Source organism: Sorex fumeus, unplaced genomic scaffold (assembly GCF_029834395.1).
Source record: "Sorex fumeus unplaced genomic scaffold, SorFum_2.1 ptg000095l, whole genome shotgun sequence".
Taxonomy (NCBI): Eukaryota; Metazoa; Chordata; class Mammalia; order Eulipotyphla; family Soricidae; genus Sorex; species Sorex fumeus.
In genome coordinates this window covers 8,262,551-8,280,898 of record NW_026606152.1, presented here as the reverse complement: position 1 = coordinate 8,280,898, position 18,348 = coordinate 8,262,551, and the positions used below count along the sequence as shown (strand labels likewise).

Below are 18,348 nucleotides of genomic sequence, written 5' to 3'. Positions count from 1 at the left end.
ATTGCTCAACATGCTGGAGTGCAGGCTTTGCGTTTAGAAACCCCAGGTTTGATTTTTTGTACTGCGTGGACCCCCAGCACCTGTGGAAGCCACATCTGAATATCGTGCCCCTGAGTCATACTAGGTGTGGCAACTCTGCTGCTTCCCCCTTGCACCTCGCACAGAAGTAGTTTTATCTCAAATCTGGAAGTAACTGTACCTAACTACATGTACATCCAAACTTCTCAGCTTCCCCTATTTTTCCTGCTTTGTAAGTGTTGTTTTAATCAAACAGGACAATCCCGGGGATGCTCAGGGGCAAGAATTCTGCAGTGCTAGGGTCACACCTGGGCCACACCCATGGTGCTGGGAGTCAGGGAATCAAGTGGGATTGAGCCTCACTAGCACGTGCTGCTGTAAAACAGCTTATTTCATTTAGACTCCTTTTTACTTTAAAAATGTCCGTTCTCCAAAAGGGAATGCCCTGCCACAGAGGCAGGGTGGGATGGGGGAGTGAGAGAGGGATACTGTGATCCGTGGTGGTGGGAAATGGGCACTGGTGGAGAGATGGGTATTTGGTCATTGTGTAATTGAAACCCAAGCACAAAAATTTGTAAGTCTACAGCTGTACCTCATGGTGCTCACTAATAAAAGTTAAAAAAGTCTGTTCTCCGGGTGTATGTATTCAAGCTAATCATTTCCTGATGATAAATCATTAGAACATTTATTTTAAAACACCACCCACATTGAGTTACATGATTACGTATGACATCTGTAGTTTCTGGAGCTATACCATTTCATTTTTCTCTTCAATTCATCCATCTTCTTGGATGAATGACTTTTTATTAAATCCTTTAATGGAGAAATCATGTCAGATTTTTTTGTTTGTCAAAGGGTCATTCCAGACTGCTCAGGGTTTATTCCTGGCTCTGTACTCAGGATCATTCTGGTGGTGTATGTGGGATCAGTGATGGAGTCCAGTTGGATGTATGCAGGAAACCCTACCCACTATACTCTATCGAGATCAGCTGTGTCAGTAGATGTGTGTATACTTTTTAAATATAATCCTGAAAACCCTATTTATTCTTTTCTTTCCCTTTTGTATACTTTCACGTAAATCTATGTATAAGTATTTTTAAATGGCTGCAAGATAGTTTGTTGAATGTTTATAATTCTGTTCAGTAGTTTAGCTCCTCTGTGTTCATTCACATAGTTTCCCTTTTGTTATAACTTGGCTATAAGATTTAATACATTTTAGCAGATTTTGGTGTTGGTTTTTATTGGACATACCACAACCTTATAACAATTGCTTTATGTATATTTTAATTTAGTTATTTAGGGAAGGGCTCATACTCTTCTGTGCTTAGGGACTACTCCTGACTGTGCTCAGAGGTCATTCCTATTTGGTGTTGGGTTGGCTGTGTGTTAAGACAAACATCTTAAACCTTGTACTGTCTTTTCAGCTCCCTGTCATGATTTCTTTTTAAAAGGGCCATTTGAGGCCAGAGAAATAGTGTAGCAGGCAAAACCCTGACCTGACCACTGCCAGCTGTGCTGCCTCCAAAAAAAGTCCATGGAAAGCATTGGTTGAGTACATTCTGGAATATTATATGGTCTTTTTATTTTAAACTGTTGCTTGAATGATAAAAGATGCATCAATTTACCTCTCATTTTTTTCAGGACCTCATTGAAAAGAGGGGATCAAACCTTTTCCTCTTGAATTGAAAGTATGAGCTCAGCTTTCTGAGCTAGTCCTTTATTATATAGCTTTATGTGTTTTTTAAATCATTTTTTGTTACATAGCCTTTTTAAAATGTTTGGTCAGGTAACGTGTAGAGCTTGGACTGAAACTTCGTGTCTTTGCATGCCTTTAGATGATTAGCGATACTTTTTGTAGTGCAAGGGTATGCAAAGCATGGGTCATATTCTGGGTCATATTCTTCATATTTATAGATTGTTAGGTAACTTCTGAATTGGCATGTCAGAATCACTTGGTCTATCCCTCATATACCAAAAGGCTTTCCTTAACAAGATTTTTAAAAAAATATTTATTTATTTTTGGGTCACACCTGGCAATGCACAGGGGCTACTCCTGGCTCCTGCAGGAATTATTCCTGGCGGTGCTTGGGGGACCATGTGGGATGCTGAGAATCGAATCCGGGTCGGCCGCATGCAAGGCAAACACCCTATCTGCTATGCTACCGCTCCAGCCCCCTAACTTTTTATTTTTAAATTAATCACCTTGAGATACAGTTACAGATTTTTGTGCTTACTTTTGTTCTTTTCAGTCACACAATGATCGAGTACCCATCCCTCCACCAGTGCCCATTCTCCGCCAACAGTGATCCCAGTATCCCTCCCACCTCTCCCACCCAGTCACCCACAAGATGTTTTTATTGTATTGTGTTTTTTTGAGCCATACATTGTGGTGCTCAGGGCTTGCTCTGGCTCTTTGCTCAGGAATCACTTCTATTGGAGACTGGGGACCTGGGGTGCTGGTCACTGTTGTTCAAGACATGGGCCTCCCCTCTGTACTCTCTGGTTCTTGCTTCAAAGTTTTTAATGTTTCATGCTTCATTTTGACATTGGCACTTATAAAGTGTTTCTAATACCATTGTTCTAGGTATTCACTTTTCCAGCGTCAGTCCCAACACCAGTGTGACTTCCTCTCCCAATATCCCCAGTTTCCTACCCACCCTGTAAGTCTGCCCTCCTTGCAGGCACAAAGGAATTTATTCTATATCGTTTCTTACAATATATATCTCACAGTAGTGTGATAAAAATCTTTGCAGATTGACTGAGCTGTTTGGCGCTGGGTGAGTTTTCTGTGTTTTCTCTCTTTGAGCTTAGTGTTGTACGCTCTATGCAGCTTTTCCATCACATTTGCCGTGCTCCTCCCAGGCTGTAAGGACTGTGGAGTTGGTGTCAATGTGTCCTCAGGGAGCTGTGAAACTTGGGCTGTTCAGCAGCATGCGTCTCATCGAGCTTATTCATGGAGCAGGGATGTTAGGAATGGGTGGGCGCTGAGCCTCTTTGTAGGGTGGGGCCTTGGCCTGCCCTCATCCTGAGAAAGCTCCAGAGGGCTTAACCTGGAGACTGCCACCTGGGACAACTCAGCGCAGTCTCTTTGAGATTAGTACTGAAGATACTCTTTTTTTTTAAAATTTTTTTATTTTTTTTTTAAGAATTAAGTCTTTTTTTCTTTTTTTTTTTTTTCTTTTTGTGTCACAGCCGGTGTTGCACAGGGGTTACTCCTGTTTCATACACTCAGGAATTACTCCTGGTGGTGCTTGGGTGACCATATGGGATACTGGGAATCGAACCTGGGTCAGCCATTTGCAAGGCAAATGCCCTACCCGCTGTGCTATCGCTCCAGCCCCAGATACTGTTTTTAATTAGGTGGTAAATCATTTCCACTTTGGATTGAACACTACTAGCATGCTGCCATTTCGTATTTACTTTGGTGCTGTTATAGCATCCATCTTGTTAGGATTGTTATTGTTTATTTGCTACCTCAGCTGAGGTGGGGCACCAAAGCTCAAACCTGGAGTGGGCAGAGACAGGTGTGACTGAAGGTGAGGGCTTCTGGGGATCCTATATAAGGGCGTGACTGAGACCTAGGCAGGGCTGGAGAGTTAGGGAGCCGCTGCACCTGCTTACTGCTTAGGCTGACCCTGAAAGGCAGGGTTGTGCAGACTCAGCCTGAACTTTAGAGTTGGGAGTTGGAAGTGCCACTTACCCAGGAGGGAGTGGTTTAGGTGTCTTTAATTTTTAAGTTCTCAGGTGGCTTTGAACATTGTTAGATAAAGTGCTTTGGAATTAGGATTAATTTGACTGACCATATAAAAACTTAATGGCCATTTTTTATGTATCTGTCTTTTTTTCTTTGATTGTTAGACATTAAATTTCTAGTGAGTAAATGGTGGCAGAAGATTATTATTCTATATTAAGACATTGATGCTTGCCTTACTAGAGTTACCAGTGTTATTTCACACAGATTATAACTAGAGTAATTTACATTATATATTGTTTCAAGTAAACTGAAGATTGTTATTTATTAAGAACATTTAGTTGATAAATTATGTTCATTCCAGAAAATTTAGATCACATGTTAAGAGGAAGAAAAGAGGAATTAGTAATTCTCCTACCCAGATATTTTATGTTTTTTTTGGTCTTCGGCTACACCCATTGGTGCTCAGTGCTTTCTCCTTTAACTCTGTACTCAGGCATCACTCCTGGGGGTGCTCCTGGATTATATGGGGTGCCAGGGATTGAACTTGGGTTGGCTGTGTGCAGGGCAAGCTCTCTACCTGCAGTGTGATTGTTCTGACCCTTAATTTAGTATTTTAAAATAATTTATGAGACACACACGTGAAAGATAGTACAAAGTGTTGAAACATTTGGGAAGTTTTAGTTCTCAGATGTGTAAGTACACTCTTATGTCTTACCCTCTGTTTTTTATGATACATCCAAGATTGGTCAGTGCTGGAATACTTTTTTTTTTCTTTTTGGGTTACACCGGGCGATGCACAGGGGTTTCTCCTGGCTCTGCACTCAGGAATTACCCCTGCGCGGTGCTCAGGGGACCATATGGGGTGCTGGGAATTGAACCTGGGTTGGCCGTGTACAAGGCACCCTACCCGCTGTGCTATTGCTCCAGCCCCAATGCTGGAATACATTTTTGTTTAAATGGTCTTGTTACCTTTTAGCTTAGTTTTCTTTTGGCCATACCCAGTGGTGTTCAGGGCTTATTCTGGCTCTGCACTGAGGGATCACTCCTTGTGGTGCTTGGAAGATTGTATTGGATGGCAGGGATCACATGTGGGTTGGCAAAGCAAATACCCCACTTGCTGTACAATTGTTCTGGCCCCAGGCCTTATGTCCGCACCGTCTTCCTTCATAAAATAATCAACTTAGTTCAAGAGGATTCTTACAGTAATTTTATTGGACGGATTTTCATTTTTCAACTTCAGGATAAATTTTATTCTTTCATGCCCAAGAATCAGTTAATAAATGATACTGATTAGGTATAATTTATCAAATTATATCACAGCTTATAGACTGACTAGAACAAGATATTATAGGTGAAAAGAGAATTTAGGCGCATATATCATAGGAGATGTTTTTGTCTGTAAAAATACAGAAAGGTGAACAAAAATAATGTGTGATCAATATTTTTAGATCTAATGAGGCGTCAGGAAGAACTGAGACGCTTGGAAGAACTCAGGAACCAAGAGCTCCAAAAAAGGAAGCAAATACAAATGAGGTAAAAGCATCAGTGGTGAAGGGGGATGATACTAAAAGGACTGGAGTGCGTGTTTTGCAAGTGGGTATTCCAGATTGGATTCCTGACTCTCCGTAGGTCCCTGGGACCATGAGGAGCTTCTGAATATCACTGACTGTGGTTCCCCACATCCCACAAAGACCAAAATCATGCTAATGTGAAATTGTGTAGATTTTATTTACTACTACTCATTATAAACATTGTACAGTTGGAAAATACAGGGAGAAATAATACAAAACAATTGTCTGTTTTGCCACCATGTGGAATTAACTCCATGAGAGTATATGATTATTTTAGTTGGGTATTTACAATTTGATTATAGTGTGAATTTATATAAGAAATTTGGGCATTATTGTGCATAATTTTAGAATGGATTACGATGACCAAAGCAGTCTCCCTCTGACCTTTGTGGTTCTCCTTCCTCTTTCCCTCCCTTCAAGAGCCCCCTCTCTCTTATCCAAGGGTATTAAAATGTCTTTTAATTTTCTCGAGAGCTTAAAACAGTTAACAGTATTACATTCCTTGTGTTTATGAAAATTTTTTATTACATTTCAAATTGAAAACTGGACACCCCAAGTGGTACACAAGGGACTCAGAGTTCATTCATGATGATTCTTGGTCGACAGCCCAAACAGTTGAATGCTAGGGCTTGAAGATGCTGAATTCTACTTAGACTCCTCTGTTCCAGGAACGGCCGGGTAGGATCACTCAGGGATGCCTAGGGGCCCTCCAGGACCATATGAACTGGCGGGTGCCATGTGGAAGACATGTAACCTAACCTCTGTAGTAATCTCCTGGTGCCCCAATTATTTTTTCCATTCTTTTTGGGTCACACCCAGTGATGCTCAGGGGCTACTCTTGACTCTGCACTCAGGAATTACTCCTGGAAGTGCTTGGGGGACCACATGGGATGCCGGGTGTTGAACCTGGGTTGGCCGTGTGCAAGGCAAACGCCCTGCCTGCTGTACGATCACTCCAGCCCGCTACCCCCACCCCCATCCCTGAAAATTTGACTACATTTTTTTGACCTATGAGATTTGAAAATATGATTAAAAAGCAGGCTGGTGAAGAGATAGTACAGTGGATGTGATACAAGGGTGCTTGCCTTGTACACGGAAGACCCAGGTTCTATCTCTGGCACCCTATATGGTCCCTGAGTCCTCCAGGAGTGAGTGACCCCTGACTGCAGAACCAGGAGTAAGTCTGAGCACCACTGGGTGTGGGCTCCCCCAAAAAAGGGAGGGCGGAGGTGGCAGGATATGGGCATTGAAAAATCTCAGAACCTGCTTGGAGGTAAGGCCCATGCATTACATGTTTGAGACTCTGGGTTTGATTACCCCCTTCCCCACCCTGCAAAAACTCAAACGGGCCTGGAGAGTACAGTGGGTAAGCTTTGTATGTGGCTGACCCAGGTTTGATCCTGGCATTGCATATGGTCCATCAGAAGTTGTCCCAAGAGTGATTTCTGAGTAAACAGCCAGGGCTAATCCTTGAGTAGTGCTGTGTCTGACCTATAAACAAAACCAACCAACCAAAATAACAGTATGCTCAACTTAAAAAGTTTCAGTAAGGAAGGTTGGCTGAGTGTATGATCCACACTACTTAGGGGTTGCTCCAAACTTAGGGGTTACTTAGGGATCAGTCCTGGCAGTGCCTGGGGATGATGTGAAATGCCAGTTGGCTGCACACAGGCAAATGTCCTACCCAGATTCATGTTACTCTTAAAAGTTTCCCAGACCAGGGCCAGAGAGATAGCATAGCAGGTAGAGCTATTTCTCACCCAAGTTCAATCTTCAGCATCCCACGTGATCCCTTAAGCCTGCCAGGAGTGATCCCTGAGCACAGAGCCAAGGGTAAACCCTGAGTATTGCTGTTTGTGGCCCTAAAATTTTAAAAAGGGGAGAAAAAAGTTTTCTAGGCCATAATTTGGGAATATGAAAAAGGTCAAATTATATATGTTTTTGAAAATGCTATAAAAGTATTTAAGTCCTTGTTGTGGCTAGGAAGCAGCATTCTCAAGGGAAAAAGGGGAAAAACGAAAAAGAAAAAGTTTATTCACAGTATGGAGACAGGTACACTTTCAATGTTTTCATTCTGATTTATATATTAGTGTATGTCTTGGAACTATGACGATTTTATTCAGACCTACTTATTCTCAAATTTTGGTCTTTGGTAAGCAGTATTAACATTTTTACCTGGGAAAAATGAATGTTTTATGTATTTTTCGTTTCTTTTTTGATTTTTGGCTCACACCCTGCAATGCTCAGGGGTTTCTCCTGGCTCTGCATTCAGGAATTACTTCTGGAAGTGCTTGGGGTTACCATCTGGGATGCTCTGGAGCAATCTGGGGTGAGCCGTGTGTAAGGCTATCCACTGTACTATCAATCTGGCCCCTGTTTGAACATTAAAAATTTCCCCTAGAACTACCAAATCAAGAACTGTACTGAGATGTGTTTTCTGAATCTTCCGAGTGGTTCTAATGTATCCTACATGTTGAGAACCACTAATTTACACTACTTTTTTTTTTGCCATTTGGGTCACACCCAGCGGTGCTGAGGGGTTACTCCTGGCTCTGCATTCAGGAATCACTCCTGGTGGTACTGGGGGACCATGTGGGATACCGGGAATTGAATCCGGGTTGGCGTGTGCAAGGCAGACATCCTACCCTCTGTACCATTGCTCCAGCCCCTACACTACTATTCTTAGATTTGAGATTTACCAACTTTAAATACGAACTGCTGATTTGAGGGAAATTTCAGCTTCTTTTAATACAAATTCTGTTCTTTTAATACAAATTCTGCTTAGCTCCCCGTGATGTATTTGATATGCCAGACACAGTAACAACAAAATCTCCAATGGAGACGTTACTGGGCCCGCTCGAGCAAATCGAGCAATATTTTACTTAACAGCACATATTTCAAAATAGCATTTTATTCTTTCTGTGCTCTCTAAACAAAATAAACAGATGGTAGGCTAGTGAAATTGCTCCAACATATACAAACTTGAGTTTATTCCTCAGTACCACATGGCATCTCATGGTGAAGCTCTTGAGGTCCCATTGTGTGGTGCTTAGGCCCCCCTAAACATTTCTTAGGACACACAACACACTCACACCCCTATGCTCATCTCCCTAAGCCCTACACACACACACGCAAAACTGTACACAAAGAAGAGGATTAGGGAGATAGTACAGAAGGCTCTTGTCTTGCACACCGGGCCCAGGATTGTTTCCTAGTACCCGGTATGATTCCAGAGCACATTCAAGAAGTCACCCCTGAGTCCAGGGCCAGGAATAATCTCCTGAGCACTGCTGGATGTGGCAGAACTCCCATTCCTCACCTCCCCAAAACCCATCCCCCCTGCAAAAGAGAGATGAACAAGGGTGTACTCAAGGAATATGACCCCTGTGAGCTTGTGTGAGTACTGCAGGCACCCCAGCAAGCTCCATAGTCTTCTGATGTGTCACCTTGAGTGAAAATGTACAGGCACCACAACCAGCTGTGTGCAACTCCTGATCATCACAATGTCCGCAATGAAAGGAAGGTTGATGAGGGTGAAATTAACAGAAAAAAATTTTAGAGGATGGGGTTAGAGAGACTACAAGGCAATGCCTTAAAGACCTGGTTTCATTCCCAGTGCTTCATGGTCTCCTGAGCACAGCCAGGAACAGGCCTTTAACGCTACGTGTGCTGTGTGTGGGTGACCTCCCTCATACTCGTGCCCCGCCATCCCCCTTCTTCCTACATGAACATCCTCTCCAAACAAAAACAAAAGGAAACTAGGGCTTTGTGGAGAGTGAGTTGAGGACTGGAAAATATAAAGGTAGTACTGGATGTGTTTTCTAACAAAAAGAGAGTTCTCAAAAAGGCTAGAGCATATTGAAAACAACACAGGAGCCAGTCTTAAAGGACTCAGTTTTAAGAATAAAATTAAAAGATGAAATTAGACTTTAGACCCTAGAATATTCGAATGTGTTCCCATACTGAGTAAATTGAGTATTTTAAAAGAGGTGAAAGGGCAGCTCTTCTAATTAGTGTATGAGAAACGAGAGAGAAAATGATCCGTGACAGAACTCTGTAGTAGTAATTGTTAGATTTTAGTTGTATGTGCTAAAGTTGGTGAGCAAAGCACGTGTTCCCCGCTTCCATAGTTCTGTCTCTTGACTTTACTGTGACGATCCTAATTGTGTTGATATGGTTTAAGTTCTATTGATTTCTTTAAGAAGATTGGAGCAAATACGAGGAAGATAAATTTAATAAGACCACCATTATCCATGTTTTGGCATAACCTACCATGTATACATTTTTTTTTTGTATTTTTCAAACCTGCAATAAGTGGCTTAGATTTCAGGCATGTTGAAATTTCTGTTTCAAAATATTTCAGACATGAAGAAGAGCACCGTCGTCGTGAGGAAGAAATGATCCGACACAGAGAACAGGAAGAACTCAGGCGACAGCAAGAGGGCTTTAAGCCAAACTATATGGAAAATGTAAGTAAAGGGTTAGTGAACTAAAATGATTTCATATTGTCAGGTTTCATGCTATATACTTAGAATGTCTTAGATTATGTAGTTTATGTAGTTTGTGTAGTTAAATAAACTACATAAACTACATAACTGCATAAAACATTAAATAAATTCCATAATCTAAAATATAATCAACATGTCTTAGATTATGTAGTTTTATTTTGCAGTCTAGCTACATTTATCATGACAGTGCTTTTCACTTCATTTAGGTAGTGCAATAAAATGCATTTTTGCGGAAAGTAATTATTTTTTCATAAGTTTCCCCCATTAATCTTTTAATATATCTCAGTTAAATACTTTCAACAGTTCATAATTTTTGTCTGATTTTTCACTATTTGTTGATAGTGTAGTGTCTGTGTATGGGAAAAATGTCAGTCATAGAAGTAGACCACTAATGTGCTTATCATCTGATAATATCAGTTATCAATAAACTGCTGATCCTCTTCATCTTCAGGCATACCTACTTTTTGTCGATTTTTGTATAAAACCTTAACTTTCCTTTGTATGATTTCAAGTATTTTAATACATATATATGATGTCATTGTATCTTTAACTAAAGCCCCCAATTTGTTCAGATACAATTTTTATATCCTGATTGTTGGGTTTGTAATTTTATTTTAAAGTTCTTCCTTTGTTTTTTAGACCATACCCATAGGTTTTCCTTTTTTTTTTTGCTTGTTTTGGGGCCACATCTGGCAATGCTTGGGGTTACTTCTGTCTCTCCAGTTAGTAATTACTTCTGGTAGTGCTCAGGGACCAAATGGATACTGGGGATTGAACTCTGGTTGACAAAGCAAATGCCCTACGTGCTGTACTGTTGATCTAACCCCTCACTGGGTATTGTTGACTTTGTGCTTAGGAGTGGTCTCTGAAAACTTTTGGGGACCAGGTGTGCTGTCAGGGATTGAATTGGGGTGGGCTGTGCACTAGGCAAGCACCTTAACCTCTGTATCTTTCGTGCTCCCAAAGTATGGATTTTTTTTGTTTGTTTTAATTAAAAATTTTCAAGGAAACATCTTGTGCCAGAGAGGTAATATAGGAGTGCTCTTGCCTTGCATACTGCCAACCCTAGTTTGGTCACCAACACTGCTTATGTTCGATTCCCTTGAGCTTCGAGCCAGGAATAAACTCTTGAGTACTGCTGGTATGTCCCAAAAACAGAAAAAAAAAGAAACGTAATCTTACAGAGTATTTCAACATCCTGAAGTTTGCTGATTTTTATTTTTCCTCATGTTTCTTTTATCCTAAAATATTTTGTAATCTGTATTTGTTATAATAAGTAAACAGGAAATTCCATCTTAATCACGTTTTGTTTAGGGGAAGCAGAATTAGGACTAAACAAGAATGCTTCAACTGTTAAAATTTTACAGGTTTTGAATCATAATTAGCAGTTTTATTTTTTATGTTGGATTCAGTATCAGTTTACAGATCGCTATATTGGAGGTAGGGGAGAGTTTTTGATTCATGGTTTATACCTAGTGGTACTTGGGGCTCTCTTTTGGCTTTGTGCTCAGGGATCACTCCTGGTTGTACTGGACGACAAGCAGTATCCAGTTTGGCTGTGTGAAAGGAAATCTCTATACTGTTTCCCTGGAAAATATTTTAGTAATACTTTTTTGGGTAACTGTTAAAGGTTTTTAGACTACATGTATTATGGATCGAATTATTGGTGCATTTTTTTCTGACTTCCTTTCTCTTTGTTCTCCTGTCTCAGAGAACATTTTTAAAATACAGTGGTGATGCCTTGTACACAACCAACCTGGGTTTTCAATCCATATAACCTCGTATGGTTTTTATTTTATATTATTTTTTATGTATTTTTTTAATTGTTAAGATGTAGGAATGAGCTGAGCATATGTTCTACAGGTTCTGGACCTTAAGTTTAATTCCTGGGTTCCCCTAGTACCTTCTGAGTAGCTATACTTGTTGCTGGACTGTGACAGTGTTCAGGCCTGCAGAGTCTGGTAGAGTAAGATTCTGGAGTGACCCAGGTTACCTGACCCCTATGTGGGGGTAGGGGGAGGGGCACGCTTTGCCCCAAAGTGTCTGAAAGTTAAAAAATACAGAAATTTTAATCCTAATTAGCACAAAATTGTTCTTTTGCTTTCCATTCATTTCATTGAATACAAAAATACGTGGCATTTGAATTCATTTTTAATTTGTTACATCATTAAGATTTAATTGACCTTCAAATTTTAAAGCTTTCTTTTGGGGGGGCGCTGGAGAGATAGCACAGCGGGTAGGACGTTTGCCTTGCACGTAGCCAACCCGGGTTCGATTCCAAGCATCCCAATATGGTCCCTTGAGCACCGCTAGGAGTAACTCCTGAGTGCAGAGCCAGGAGTAACCCCTGTGAACAGCCAGGTGTGACCCAAAAAGAAAAAAAAAATTAAAGTTTTTAAGTTGTTTTACTTAAAAAAGTATTTATCTTGGTTTTGGGGTGACACCCATTGATGTTCAGGAGTTATTCATGACTTTGAGCTCAGGGATCACTCCTGGAGGTCCTCAGGACACCATATGGAGATGCCAGGGATCAAAACCAGGTTGACCACATGAAAGGCAAGGGTCCTACCCAGTATACTATCTCTTCAGCCCCAACCTTCAAATTTTATTACAATTTTTTTTTTTCTTTTTGGGTCACCCAAGCGATGCTCAGGGGTTATTCCTGGCTTTGCACTCAGGAATCACTCCTGGCAGTGCTTGGGGTACCATATGGGATGCCGGGGGATAGAACCCAGGTCGGCCGCGTGCAAGGCAAACGCCCTACCTGCTGGGCTATCGCTCCGGCCCTATTACAAAAATTTTTTATTTGAACTTTAAACATACTAATTTTTTTAAATTATTTTATGCATTTTTTTATTCTTGGATATATAGAACATTGACTTATATTTTGAACTATGATGTTAATAACATTGGTTGTTATATTTGAATGTAAGACATTTGGGTTTATTATTGTGAGGTTATAAATGAATGTGGAATTGAGCAATATATAATATATATATAAGCACATGTTTGAAAATTGCTAACCAGTGCTTTTATCATCCTATAGAAACAAAATAAAATTTTCCCGTGATAATTCTTAAAGATGCTTTACCGTCAAGGATTAGGAAATTGTGCCTTATTCTCCTAGTTACATGAATAATTTGTTTAAAATGCTTATTTAAAATTGATGGATATTTCATGATATATTTTGGCATAAATTTTACATTCTCTCTGATGTATAGATAGATGCAGGTTAGGGAACTAGTTGAAAATCATGTTCCATTCTGTTCAATAGGCTTAATTGACTGTATCTTACACTTTATTTCAGGATTTATACTTTAAGATCATTCTCTAGTTTTTTTAAAGATATATCTGATGTTTTCTATATGTTCAGGTATCATTGTAATCATAGATATCATTGAAGGCCAGATAGTTTTTTAATGACTTTTTTATTCAGAGACTATTTGAAAATGTTAAAATTTAAAGACAATGGGATGTTTAAAACTAATTTTTGTGGATAATTTTGAATGTATGATGCACTTACAGAATAGATTAAATCTATAAATACTTAATTTAGTAGCATTTCAAAAGTTGTTTAAGATTGTGTGCTTAGAAAATTAGGTGATAGGTACATAGTGTGTGTTTCAAAAACGTTTTCAAGTAATTACTTAAAGTATGTATTATGTGTTTTAAGCTTCACTAGTTTGAATAGAGCAGAGGTTCTGCAGACTAGAATCCAAGGCACACGCCATCTTAAACTCTCTACCAAATAGATGAGGAATGTTGTTTATAGTTTTAAAGGTTTTGATGAGTAAGGGTTAAAAAAAAATACAGAAGTGTTTGTGATCAACAAAACCTAAAATGTTTAACTCTTTTGACTTTTTACAGAAAATGTTGGCTGTATTCTGTGCTGGAATGATTGCTTTTGATTTGCTTAGACTGAAAAGTTAACTTTGTGTTCTTAGTTTTCTGGAGTTTCTATAATTAAGATATTAGACTTTAATTTTCTGGGGAATTTATATTTGTGATTTTTGAGTTGTTTTGAGTTGACCCAGTATTTTATCATTTTGGTGTTGTTTCGTCTTAGAATAAGAGTACATATAAATTAACAAAGTAGTGAAATATGAACATAAGATCTTTACTGGTCTTATCTATTTTGTGGTACTGGATAAAAGCATCGAAGTAATTGCTTATCAATTATTCTTCAGTTACTTTGTAAATTGTCTTTGGTGAAAAATGTGGAACAAAAATGTGAAATGATTTTTAATGTTCTTGCTTTTGAAATTTTTGCAATTAGGCCCTCTTATGTGCATTCTCTTTTTCATTGTTCAATTTAAAGGGAGGAGTCAGAATGGTAAGTGTTCAGCTTGTCCAAGTAGTAAGATTCTATTTTCTCACCTCTCCTTTCCTTCTAATAATTCCTTTCAAGCTATCCCAGTGTGGTTGACAGTCGGCAAAGTAGAATATGAATAACTGAGACCCTATTTTGAATCTTGAATAGTACTCTTTTCAGTGTAACAGATGATGAATAAAGAGTCTAGAATATATTAGCTCGTACAGATTGAAAGTTTAATGCATTTTGTATACTTTATCATCTACGGATGTTGTCTTTCACCCATGCCACTTCACATTTATTTGACGACCTTAAAAAATTACTCCCTTTTGGGGCTGGAGAGATAGCACAGTGGGTAGGGCGTTTGCCTTGCATGTGGCCAACTCAGGTTCGATTCCCAGCATCCCATATGGTACCCTGAGCACCGCCAGGAGTCATTTCTGAGTGAAGAGCCAGGAGTACCCCCTGTGCATTGCCGGGTTTGACCCAAAAAAAGCTTTAAAAAATACTCATTTTTTACTTGGAGACTTAACAGGAACTTAATTTTTTGTTTTTGGTTTGGGGCCACACTTGGTGTTTCTCAGGGTTACTCCTAACTCTGCTCAGGAGACTGCAGTGCTTGGGTTTGAACACAGGTCAACCTCCTCCTAGGAATGTGCTTTAACTTGCCACTATCTCCCTAATCGTTAAGAATTAATTTTTATCAAAGTCTGTTTGAACCATATTGGATGATATTTTCTGGTTGAAATTTTTCATCTCAGGTAAATCTGGAAACAGTAAGAATTACAGGATTCCCTTGTGATTGTTTTCAAAATAAGGTACTCCTAGATTGTAGATACCTAGTTTACTTATATATTGAGTCTACCACTCAGTGGATACTGTCTGTTTGGAATAAAGGGGAGATTTTTTTTTCTTTCTTTTTGGGTCATACCTGGCGATGCACAGGGGTTACTCTTGGCTCTGCACTCAGGACTTAATCCTGGCAGTGCTCAGGGGACCATATGGGATGCTGAGAATCGAAACCGGATGGGCTTCGTGCAAGGCAAATGCCCTACGTCCTGTACTATCACTCTCCCCTTTCCACCCCCCCATCTTAATGACACTATTTTGTAGTGCAAATTTTGCTTCTTAAGTACAAAGTAATTGTGATCTGTTTTCAGAATATATACATGACTTGATACTGAAAAAATTATTACCATCAGTATAAGTAGAATTAACTGTATAGTTGCACATATATGCATAATCTTAAAAATAAAGGTATTACTATATGCTAATATATTTACTAGTTTATGGTTTTTGTTGTTCTGTTGCATTGTAGCCTCAGGGGATGATTAAATAACAATGCTTCCAAAAAAAATTAATGGAACCTAACTAGATTCTGAGGGTATAATGCCTCTTTCTTGCCTCGAACATTTTTTTGAGGGTTTGTTAAAAATGGCTTCTTAAGTCTTTAACCTAAGAATTTATTCATTTGTTTGTAATTTCAATAGATTTTGATGTTTTGTCTTTTAATTTTTTATCCCCAAGTTCAGTCTGATCAGTCTCAACCTTTCAGCACATGTATGAAATTTAGATGTGCTGATACCTTGTTCACCAAATATGGCAATACTGTAATTTGATCCGATTGTTTCGTTTGTTTGCTTTTGGGCCACACCTGATGATGCTCAGGGGCTACTTATGGCTCTGTGCTAAGGAATTACTCCTTTTGGTGCCCCAAGAACCTATATGGTATGGTGTGGATTGATTTTAGGTTGACTGCAAAAAAAATTTTTTTTTTTGATACTAGTCACACCTGGTGGTGCTCCTTGGGACCGTATGGGTTGCCAGGAATTGAACTCAGCTTGTCTACATGCAGAGTATGTGCCCTACATGCTGTAATATCTGTTCAGTGGATTGGCGCTTTTAAAGAAATGTGTGTCAGTTTGCTAAGATTAAAAACACTGTATATTAAAGTGAAATGAAAATAATTGAATTTTAAAATGGGAATTAGGGAATTTAAAGGAAGGGAGGATGAACTCATAGGATCAGGATATAGTTAGCATTATTAATAACATGCTAATAACCTATATGGAATTTTGCTGTGATATTTGGACTTTCAGTCTGTTTGTGGAAGGCGTATTGTCTCCTGGTGCACCAACCTTTTATTAGATTTTTTAAGTATTTTTTCTAGACCAAGCATAACAGACTAGAGAAGTCCAGGCCTAGGCCATATCTGAACATTAGGTGTTTTCAAATGGTTTATTGGGTAGAACCTTGTTTGTATATGATAGTTGGACTTTCCTTCATCTGTGGAAGGTGTATTGTCTCAAATGATGCTCTACCTTTTGGGGCTTTAAATATTCAAGATCAAGGATCGACAGACTAGAATAGGCCTAGCCTAGTTCGTATCAGACACCAGGTGTTTTCAGATGGTTTATTGAACAGAGCCTCGTTTGTATCTAGCTTTATGGCCATAAGAGGCACAGTTGACTAGTTATGACACAGCAAATATGTAATACCCTCCACAGTCTGAAGTCTTAGTCCCTTTTTTTGGGTGGGCGTGGGGGGACGGTGCACACTCATCTATGCTCAGGGGTTACTTTTGATTCTGCACTTGGGAATTGCTCTTGGTAGGCCTGGGGGACTATCTAATATTGGGGGTTGAACCCAGGTTGGCTGCATTTAAACAACTCCCTATGAAACAAATGACAGATTTCTTAGGGAATTTTTATGGCCTCTTCATCCTGCAGGATTAATTGGAGAATTTTTTGTCTTCAGAGAATTTGATAACGGGTTTTGGCTTTGACCTGCATTTTTTTTTTTTTTTTTGAACAAGTCAGTTCCAGTGTTTGGACATGATAGTGAAAACTAAAAGAGAAAGTCAGTTATATGTGGTTGGTGAATTTTTTTGTTAATATATTTTTGTTCATTAAAATAATTGGGTTTCTACAATGACCAAAGAATTTTTCAAGTAAGTTATGTGGTACACAATTAAACTTTGAGTAGTTGAAGGATTATAAAAGGCAAATGTTTATAATTACATAGACTCTTTAAACTCTTTGATGTTGTTACAATTTGGGGTATTTAGGTTAGTAATTATACCAACTATGGACTTTTTTTTAATCACAAATAGGTAATTTAATAACAGTTATATAAAGGTAAAAACAAATTTTTTCAACCTGGGAAAAGTTAAATTTAAGAATGCTAAAGTTTTGTTCTATAATAAAGTGGGCTTTCTTAGGGAAACTTGAATATATACCCATTCGTGTGTGTCTCATAAGATTATATATAGCATTTCTTGCTTTCACCCCATCTGTATTTTGCAGGATCCCTAGGTGCTGCTCAGGTCCTGCGGTGCCAGGGATTGCTTGAACTACCCAAGTGGTGCTTGGGGCATCAAGGATACACCCAGTAATGCTGGGGTTGGGGAGAATGTGTGGTATCTGGTTGGGGTACATGCTGGGATTGTGACTCCAGGTCCTATTATTTATCTTTTAAAATCATCTGATTTATTACTGATTTCTTAATATTCTACATACTATATCAGAGCACACTATGTTCTTCCTGGTAATTGTTTAGTTGTAATCAGTACTTATGTTCTCTTCTGTGCGTTTTCTTTTATTGTTATTAATTGAATCTTGATTTTAGCTACTTTTCCACTAATTATATTTTCTTGAGTTTTTTTTATTTTTCCTTAAAATTTATTATATTTTGGCCACACTGACAGTACTTAGGAATCACTCCTAGCAGTACTCTGGGGGAACCATGGATACTAGGGATAGAATTTGGCTTGGCTGTGTGCAAGACAAGCACCCTATCCACTGTACTGTCTTTACAGATCCCATCTTGAGTTTCTGATGTCAGAAATCAAAAAGTTATATATTTCTAAGTAGAGAGAATTAAATAGTTGTTTCACACTTTTGTGTTTTCCCAAAACGCTAGTACAGGTAAGTCATTAACATTCTTAGGATTCTCAGTGGGTTTTTTGGGGTTGGAGAGATAATATAGTGGGTAGGGCATTTGCCTTGCACGCAGCTGACCCGGGTTCAATTCCCAGCATCCCATATGGTCCCCAGGAGTAATTCCTGAGTGGGGAGCCAGGAGTACCCCTGAGCATCCCCAAGTATGACCCAAAAAGGAAAAAACAAAAAGATTTTCGGTGGGTTTTTATTTTGTCTTTTTTTGTTTGTTTGTTTTTGGGTCATATCCAGTGGTGCTCAGGGCTTGTTCTAGCTAGCTCTAAACTCAGGAATTACTTATTGTGGT

At 39.1% G+C, this 18,348-nt stretch overlaps 1 protein-coding gene across 1 annotated transcript in view; it reads left to right on the top strand.

The window, feature by feature from the left end:
- PSPC1 (paraspeckle component 1) overlaps positions 1–18,348 on the top strand; it is a 58,880-nt gene that overhangs the window by 24,099 nt on the left and 16,433 nt on the right. The window contains exons 5-6 of the mRNA XM_056132960.1: positions 5,161–5,245; positions 9,647–9,752. Of these exons, the coding sequence (XP_055988935.1) occupies positions 5,161–5,245; positions 9,647–9,752 (191 nt within the window). The remainder of the gene's footprint in view (positions 1–5,160; positions 5,246–9,646; positions 9,753–18,348) is intronic.